The sequence below is a fragment of the Pholcus phalangioides genome, unplaced genomic scaffold (assembly GCF_987345545.1).
Source record: "Pholcus phalangioides strain wild (caught in Gottingen) unplaced genomic scaffold, Ppha-v1.0 ptg000042l_1, whole genome shotgun sequence".
Classification (NCBI taxonomy): Eukaryota; Metazoa; Arthropoda; class Arachnida; order Araneae; family Pholcidae; genus Pholcus; species Pholcus phalangioides.
The window spans coordinates 35,174,612-35,184,797 of NW_028301628.1; the positions used below are offsets into that span (position 1 = coordinate 35,174,612).

The window sequence follows — 10,186 nt, forward strand, 5'->3', positions numbered from 1 at the left end:
TATAGATTTGTGTAACACATGTATAGATTTGTGTAACACATGTATAGATTTGTGTAACACATGTATAGATTTGTGTACTGCATGATAGTATTCGTGTAACACGTCTAGATTTGTGTAACACATGTCTAGATTTGTGTACTGCATGATAGTATTCGTGTAACACACGTCTAGATTTGTGTACTGCATGACAGTATTCGTGTAACACATGTCTAGATTTGTGTACTGCATGATAGTATTCGTGTAACACATGTCTAGATTTGTGTACTGCATGATAGTATTCGTGTAACACATGTCTAGATTTGTGTACTGCATGATAGTATTCGTGTAACACATGTCTAGATTTGTGTACTGCATGATAGTATTCGTGTAACACATGTCTAGATTTGTGTACTGCATGATAGTATTCGTGTAACACATGTCTAGATTTGTGTACTGCATGATAGTATTCGTGTAACACACGTCTAGATTTGTGTACTGCATGACAGTATTCGTGTAACACATGTCTAGATTTGTGTACTGCATGATAGTATTCGTGTAACACATGTCTAGATTTGTGTACTGCATGATAGTATTCGTGTAACACATGTCTAGATTTGTGTACTGCATGATAGTATTCGTGTAACACACGTCTAGATTTGTGTACTGCATGACAGTATTCGTGTAACACATGTCTAGATTTGTGTACTGCATGATAGTATTCGTGTAACACATGTCTAGATTTGTGTACTGCATGATAGTATTCGTGTAACACATGTCTAGATTTGTGTACTGCATGATAGTATTCGTATAACACATGTTTGTATTCGTGTAACACATGTTTGTATTCGTGTAACACATGTTTGTATTCGTGTAACACATATCTGAATTTGTGTATTACATGATTGTATTTGCGAAATTAAAAATAATAACAATAAATTACAAGTTTCATAAGCATCCTTCTCATTCCAGAAAATGCAGTTCCATAATCACGAAGTGGCTCTAACAATTTAGCAAAAATGCTTCATGGACCAGCGGGAAATTCTCCCAGACCAGCGTTTGAACAACACTGTTGCAAATCATAACTCCAAGAGTTTCAGATATTATTGTATAATTTCAAGAATATCTTCGCGATATTTTTTACGTGGAAATATCCTTATTCATAAAAAAAAAAGAAAGGAAACAAAAACGTCTTAGAGGAAATATCTGACGTCGACCGAAGTACAAATAAGTAAATACGTGAATGACCTTATCAGCCGGAGAAGCCAAAGATAAAACACGAGGCAAATAAACACACGGTTAAGAATAGGAGAAATAAAAGATTGCGAGACGGTACTTACACATTCCTTGTCCAAGCAACCAGACTTCCGGCATGGAATGAAGCTCGACGAGTACTGGAGGAACACATACTAACAGCACCATTAAATCGGCGAAACTGAGATTTATTAGGAACAGATTGGTCGAGTTCCTTAATTCTTTAGTCCGGCAGACCACCACCGCCACCAAGATATTGCCGGCAGTTCCGAGAGTTAGTATCACAGAACAGACGGTCGTCGCCGTAATCCTGATGTAGGGCGGAAATGAAAGCAGCCCTTCATTATTCTGCAAGGGAAGACATGACGAAGACGACAACGAGCTGTTGACGCTACCGCCGCCGGTGCAATTCGCCGCGAGCAGCGTCAGATTATCGGCGAGGAAACCAGAGTACTTCCAGTCTGCGTTGGTGACATTGCCCGCTTTATTCATCTAGTATACCAGTGTTCGGTTCTGCTCAACAGACATCGATATTGTTAAAAACACGACGACAACAACAGCAAATAGGGTAGCGGGACTCACTTTCTCACCGCGGCTCAACGCCATAAAAACCCATTCATGGCGCGTAGTATATAAATTCTTTAATCAGCCAGCTTCCACGAGCACGTACGCACGCGAGTCGTAAAACTTCGTAGAGGCCGGTAAATTGGACGAGGACTAGAAGAGACGCGTAAACAAACAGTTTAATCCGATGACACTAAAGGTCACAAACTCGAGTGCTCAGTTCACTGTCATTACAGTCATAAATATCAGAAGGGAAATCGAAGTCCGTTATTTTCGTCCTTTAATGACCGAAAGGCTGCCGTTTTTACGCCTAAGTCATCTGTTGAGGACGTGATCTTCGTCGTAGTCCTTAGAGAATCAGCGTTTGTTCGTATAAATAAATAATTTTTTTTATGAATTCTTCTTTCGAGACCGCACGAATCTTTATCGCGTGAATTCCCGAGTAGGAGAAACCTGGCGATGAATTCTAAGCGTCGTCGATATGATTTACAGTTGCGAATGTAAGTAAGTATGAAGGAGAAGAAAGCTATTTCCGTATAGGAGATTCTTCTTGACTTTCCCGTTTGATATTCTCCAGATGGCTCTGTTGTTCGAATTGTTTACTACCGAAAGCCATGCTTGCGGAAATTTCCGGTTCGATTTCAGGTTGGCTTGCGTGTCAAGGGAGCACCAAGCTGCATATATAAAAGAAAAGACTTTGAATTTCACTGCTTATAATGTGTTGCATAAATATAAAGACTGGCAGTAACTAAAGTCGGCCCCGCTTAATCGGATATCAACGATTCCATCGTTCAATATCCTATCAAGCGGGGAAAAATTCAATTGTCATTTTACAACGCTAGTATAGTTCGTATATTGAAAACAGATGAGAAAGATGAATATTAATAAAGCTTCTGGGATAAACCAGGCATCAAAAAATTAATCGAAAATTATATTTAATTACAATGATCACAATACCTAAGATTTCTACTTTTTTATAAAGAAAGTTAGCCCCCTCTATTGGCTCAACACAGAACTAAAATAAAATAATTAAATGAACTATATAATTATTAAATAAAATAATTATTGAAGATATAACTTGAATACTTGGAGGCCAGTACCCTACTTATTTTTAATTTCTCTTTCTCTAATCTTAACTTAGTTACATATTTTCGATGGGTCGATGTGTATTAACAGTTGGCGTGTGAAGCGTGATATTTGATTAAGACAGAAAAATCGTTTTGATCATTTTTGTCGCACCACGGTCATTTTCTGCACACGAGGTTTAATTTTAGGCCGGGACCTACAATTTATTGCCGATTCCGGACGGCAGGCTCGTTTTTTATACTCGTCGATAGGTCGGACTCCCTACGTTAGCGATTTTTTCTGTGGTCATGTCGCCGTTTCTGCTGTACCCCTGTGTCAGGAAAGTTTTCTGACAAGGACGAACAAGCGCGATACCTCCAGACATCCTTTGGTACTTTAGGCGGGTATCTTATCGACCTGGGCTACCGCGCCCAGTCGTTGAAATTATCATATTGAAGAATTTTAACACTGTCTCTATGGGTGTCATTTTGTTGCCAGAAGACTTTATCAGTTTATCTAGGAGCGACTATATGTACAGTGAAACCTCTACGAAGAGCCCCACTTGTATTTGAGTCCGTTTTTTTTCCAGTCCAGTATTTTCTTCTATTCAATTGGAATGATCTGATTCATTCAGCTTCTTCCCTATACATGGCTACTTTTCTAGGGTCGCAGGAAGTTTTTTTCAAAAGAGTTGAGAAGACATGGAATAGCTTGCGTTCTGGTGCCGTAAATTCCCTCATAATAGACGCCTTTTAAAAGAAATTATGATGAGCGCACACATAGTGGGAGTAGTCGGGAAGCTATCCATACTTTGATGACAACCATAAATTTTAAAGGGCGGTATATCATCCTTCTTTAAGATGTTTTGTTTTTGACTTTGATGCATCTTTATGACTTCATTTTATGGGGAACTTTATTTATATTTTTTGTCTTCTCTTTTCTACATTTCTTGTGACTTTAAAATTTGTATCTGTATCTATAAATGACAGCAGTTAGGATCATTCCCTGTTTGGCTCGACTGAGAAACAGAAAGTGTTAGAACTTTCAGCCACATAACAGTTTCCTTTCCTATTTGTCCCGGTGTTAAAGTTGATACTTTCTTCTCTGGGTTGCAACAACTTGATGTTCAAAAGCGAAACGGTTATTTGAGACTTCGCAAAGCTGAGCTCAGAAACGTTCAAACAAATTAACAACAGAGACAACATTTCACTTCTCTCATGACTTGTCATTTTAAAAGCCTTGGTGTGTTCCATTTTGTTCAATTTGTATGGCCGTCTTCCAGAGTGACACCTATGAGAGAGGACGGGGGCAGTTATCCCGCATGTAAATTTTGAATGCACGGCAGACGTTCGGGGAAACAGGAACTATCAATTTTTAGATGGAAAAATTCGATAAGCCTCACCCTACGAAAATGACCATTACTATTAGTTAGGACTATACTATGAAACATCCCCGTTGTAAATCATGGACATCTTCTTAATATAATTATTCAAGTTAACTTCATAACAGCCTAGTAAAAGAAAAAGTAGTATGGGCTTCGCAAATCCTAGGGTAGCCAATGAGTATCGGAAATCTATCAGTGCATTTGAGGTCACGCTACAGAGAAATTTAGATTCAATAGAGATGGGTGATTTTCTCTCGGCCCACGATCCATCAAATTAAGAGATTTTTCTGGATATTATGCCGAGCTGAACTTGGAAAAGTAAAGTTGTTTTCTCTACAGAAAATCGTTCCATTGGTGTGGATTCATTTAGAATTCTTTATTTTTTCCTTCAAAAACAATACATCATCACAGGTAATTAATTAAACATCACAACATGTAATTTGGTTAATGTAAATAGTTCCACAAAAGCCGGAATCGCACTACAAAAGTTTGATAAGAGTTATTTTATATAACTTGTAATATGTGACCAATAAGCGTATTGGTTACGATACAATCGATCGAATGTAACCAATACGTTCGATCATAGGTTATTGGTTGTTTTTCAAGTTTTGTAAAAGATATTTTATCAAGCTTTTTAGTGTAATCCCAGAAAAATTCCTCTTCAATGGGCTGCAATCAACATTTATGTAAGAAATTGGATTGCACTAGAAAAGTTTGATAGAAGATCTTATACAAAAGTTGTAAAAAAACAACTGGCGTATCGGTTACATTCGAGCGAATGTAACCAATACGCTTAGTGGTTGCATTTTTCAAGTTTTATGAAAGAACTTTCAACAAACTCCCACGGTAGAGACAACGAACTTTTTTTTATCATGTTTACCTCGGCATAACATCCAGAAAAATCTTTTGATTTGGTGTACGGATCGAATAGTTTGTGGAGGAAAACAATTATATGACTGACTTTATACTGAATCTGAGGGGGAATCGGATTCAGACCATGTGTTACAGTAGATTTATAGCCTTTCCTTTCATACCGAGCACAATACAGGTCTATCACCATAATGGGCGATTTACTACCTAGTGAGTTGTGCCGGAAGTGTAACTGTACCTAACCGCCTGAGTGCGTATGTAGTGTTGTGTTTGCTTTTCCAGTGCTGTCACCTATATTTCGGAAGTGAAGTTAGTGATGTGTTATGATTGAAATACGTTTGTATTGTTTGTAGGTCTGTTGCTCTCTGTGGCGGGACTTTTTTAAAAGGGGAGATCGACTCGCACCTTGAAGTTGGGAACCACAGTAAACCAATATCAGCCGATCACCACTGTGGTGTTCGAACCCGGAACCTCGCGACGCGAGTCCGTCACTACGAACACTCGACCACCACAGCGGCAGTATAGATTTATAGCCTAGCACAAGTTTTTTTTTTTTTAAATTCAATGCACCTCTATCGAAAGGTCACCTCTCTGAAGAGTCGATTTTCAGAGGAATATAAGATAGCTCTTTATAGTAGATTTACTGTATTTCATTTTCTAAACAAGAATATAAAACAAAATCGCATTGAGAGGGGGGAAAAAAGAGATAGACACGTAGAGGTATGTTGCCGTTTACCGTCCTCGATGACTCTTGAGGACCTCAGCAGGAGGTGTGCGTGTGTTGTTGTCTTCCGCCCTCGCCCCACGGGGCCGCAACAGCAGAAGAACGCGGATGGGGCTCAGTTGGGGGTTGCCTGCATCGTGACCCAATAACTTGGTGTAAAAATGTTCGAAATACCCACGTCTTTACGTCCTGGATGCTGAGGAAACACCTTTATCCTCTGGCGGAGACACGGAGGCTCTAATTTAATTGAAGGTCATCAAGGCCTCTTGCTTATTCGACTCGAAGAGTGTCGTAACTCTCGGGAAAGCTCTCGCAGTTGTGATCAATCACACGCCATCTCTATGCTTTATATTCGGGGAGAGGATCGTATTACTTTCATGAAAATAATATTTTCATGTCTTTATATGGCTTAATATTCAATTTTGAAGCTCAATGGAACATGTTCAGCGACTCGCGTGAACATACTTTATGGTAATGCATATAAAACGATTTCTCGTTGAAATTTTGAATAATTATTTAAATACGGAGTGATTCTAAATCCAAGGAAGAAACTTCAAGAAGTGATATACAAGACACCTAAGCAAACACATTTTTTATCGTAGGATGTGGGGTTGAATCGCAATTGCAAATTTGGTGGAGGGTGTTTTTAGAAAGTGAACAACAGTACTCCACCAAAAACAAGTATTTCTACGACGGATGCATTTACCATTCGAGGGGTGCATATGCACCATCGGATTAAATTGGAGTTTGTTTTTAATTGATGCTAAGAAAATCATGGTTATGCTGCGCCAAACAATAATCAGGCGGTGTAATGATTTTAGGTAGAATTTGCGTTACCCAGATTGCACCATGTAGGCTTTCTCATGGTGCCACATGTGACACTTTTTCATGTGGTACCACATTACAATATCCTGCACCCTCGAATGGTTGATTGCACTTATTCGAGCAAATCCGTCAGAAAAATTTGATATTTGCTTTTTGGGGAAGTGCTGTTGTGCACTTTCTAAAAACACCATACACCGCCTTTGCTACTGCGATTCGACGACACATTCTATGACCAAACATGCTTGTTTCCGGGCTCTTAGACCACCTTTCAATCTTTGTCCCATGAATTTAGAATCACCCTGTATAACAAGTTTTTGAATGGATAAAATTCACATTTTAATTATAAAAACCCAATAGCTCACGCGGTAAATTTAGACATCAGCCACATATGGTATGTGTATTCCAATTTTTGCTTGGAAAAATTCAGATTTTCATTATACGTCATAAAATTAATAAATTTAAGACTCGTTACTATCGTCAGAATCTAGGTAGGATAAAAAAATTTGAATATAAACTCACAACAAAACACTATTAATAATTCTAAACCATCTCATGTAAAGGATAGTATTCTAATCCATCTCATTATTGGAATACTAACTGGAAGCCCTTATGAAATTTTTATACAAATTCACACTCACTCACACACGCACAAATTTGAGCAAAGGATTTTAAATCAAAAATTGAATTAAATTTTTTTATAATAATGATTATTTTGAATTTTTCGAAAACTCATTATGTAAATTGGAAAAAATATGCATGCCTAAAATATGCCATGTTTATTTCGTATTAAATTTTCTGTGGCTCGGGTTTACATAATTTTTGATACAGTTATCATATAAGAGAAAATATATCCATATCTATTTTTCAATAAACTAATACGAATGATAATAAATAATTGAATTTTTCTTCAGTTAAGAGTAACGAAAACAGTAACAAATTTCAAATTTTAATAATATCGTGATGACTTTTGAATGTTCAAAAAGTCAATTTTTCCAAAATTAAGCGATCATGTCGAACAGCAATTTTTTGAACTTTAATAACAACAGCACCGAGAAGTCGCTAAAAATTTCACTCAGACATGGAATGTTGAGTGAAATTAATTTCAGAGGTTAGATCTCTCTCTCTCTCTCTCTCTCTATCAACCGTTTATCTAAACTTATTTCATGAAATTTTAAATTGAAACAATACATGAACACATTAATTTAATTAATTGGAATGGATTTCTTAATTTAGCTAAAATGGTTAATCAAGGGGAAAATTTAAAGTTTGCCTTGAATTTTTAATGTTATCTATGAATAGATAAAATCTTGTTTAAACAGTTTTGAACACTTTTTTGTTGGATAGTTTTTACCTTGAATATAATTTAAAATTCCCTAATTTTGGTGTTTTTATTTTCGAATTTTTATTAATTTAAAAATGAATGTATGTAAACATACAGAAAGCCATAAAAACTATAATGTTCACATTTATTTTATACTAATATTTGACACATGAATCTTAACTCTCCATGGCCCAGTATATAGGTGAATACACAAGGCAAATAATATATGCCTCGCATATTCATATGGTCAAAAAACCCATTATGGCAATTTCGTTTTCATTTTTTTAAGTACATCTTTTAGCTGTATTTATTATTGAAAAATTACATAATGTGAGTACAATACTTTCTCTTCCTGTCTAGAAATGGCAAATTCCTTGTTATAATATTTTTTTTGAGAGCTGCTAAAATTTAACGGGTTCAGATTAATAAAATCGCACCAAATTGAGGGAACTAGAAATAAAATTCAAGATAAAAACTATTCACATTTTAAAAGCAAGATGTTATCTGTATATAGATAACATTGAAATTGAGGCAAACTCTCTACACTTTCCCCACAATTAAAAATTTTAACTATGTGAAAAATTCACGCTTATCAATTAAATTTCTTTCTCAATCTATTGTTTAAATCAAAAATATGCTAAAGAGAAGCACCAATTTACATCCGTTTTTGTAAAAATGAATTTTCAATACATTTTTATGGGGTTGAACCATGGTGTTAAGAAGTGAACTATAAATATAAAATTAAATATTGCACTTATTTCAAAAGAAGATTCCTGAAAAATTAATTTCCTTATACATGAAACATTCCGCGAACAAAAAAATTTCGTAAAAATACTCATTTTTTTAGTTTTTTTCTTTAATAAAATTTAAATATCAGTTATATTATTTGAACATTACGCATTAAAAAGTTTCAGTATTTTTGCTAATGTTACTTTTTCGTTCCGTTTGCGTCAAATCGGGTGAGAAATATAAAATTTAAAATCAGACTAAATATACAGTCGATTCCCGTTTTGACGAATACCGTTTCAGCAAAAATCTCGTTTCAACGAAAACTTTTCTAATTCCCTTGATAAGTTCACATGGGAGCAATGTAAAAATTTAGAATTCCTTTATAACGATATTTCGTTATTACGAAGTGATTTCACCGGTCTCTTGGAGTTCATTATAACGGGATTCGACGGTATCATATTTCCACGTCCCCAGTTCAAAAATTAAAAATTCTGTGTTTCGAGATATTTGGATTTTAAAAGTATGGAAATGAATGGGAATCAACTCGGAATTTAATTACAGTGAGAAGCGGATAAGCAAAGTTTCGAATTGTTACAATTTTACAACATGTAAAGTCATTTTCCACCGTTCTCATGACGTGCATAACTTGAGTGCAATTGTGTGAATTGTTACCTTTTTGAACAGGGCCGGCGAAATATCAAGTTGCATCAAAATTAGAAATTTTGAGACCGTCCTTGCACGAGTTAATTATGAAATACAAAAAATGAAATTTTATACTTACTTGAGAATAAGACTCCTCAAAAATTCATTTTCTTATAAATGAAAAATTCCACGAAAAAAAAAAATCCATAAATATTTCAATTTTCACTTTTTTTCTTCAAAAAAAAATTACGTATCAGTTATCAATCGAACACGACCCGTTATAAAAAATTTCGATTATTATTTTTTTTTAGTTAATTCTACTTTTCCGTCCCGTTTTGCGCGAAATCGGGAGCAGTCAAACGGCAGCACGTGCTGTCAAGAGCACGAGCAACACAGCTCTAAAACTCCACAACAGCGCTGCTCAATCTATCGGACAATTACGCTGCTGCTGCTGCTGCTGCCCTCAAAAAACTGCGAGAAAACCGAGGTCGGCCGTCATTCACAAAAACCTTACGAAAAGTGCTTTCGATATCACTGGAAGAGAAAAAAATACATATAATAAAATAAAAACGATCCACTCGTCGTTACTACTTCAACGCCGCATCTCTTGCCATGTATGCGCATGCGTCAAAGTTAAAGAATAATAATAAAAGTAGAATTTTCTCAGAAACACACAAAAAAAGGAAGAAAACGAACTTATTTCTTGGAACTCGATATCATCTTATATACTTTCTAATGAATATATAAGAAACATATATCAATATAAATAATCGAATTTACATAAACTAAGGTTACGGGACTATTGTATTGCAATTTCTTACGTCCCGTATTT

At 35.8% G+C, this 10,186-nt stretch overlaps 1 protein-coding gene across 1 annotated transcript in view; it reads right to left on the reverse strand.

The window, feature by feature from the left end:
- The window catches only part of LOC149064942 (QRFP-like peptide receptor), an 87,842-nt gene extending 77,931 nt beyond the window's left edge, over nt 1–9,911 (reverse strand). Inside the window, exons 1-2 of the mRNA XM_089255198.1 lie at nt 9,494–9,911; nt 1,317–2,468 (exon numbers count right to left, since the gene is read on the reverse strand). Coding sequence (XP_089111324.1) covers nt 1,317–1,722 — 406 coding nt within the window. The 5' untranslated portion in view covers nt 1,723–2,468; nt 9,494–9,911. The remainder of the gene's footprint in view (nt 1–1,316; nt 2,469–9,493) is intronic.
- Between the last annotated feature and the right edge of the window lie 275 nt (nt 9,912–10,186).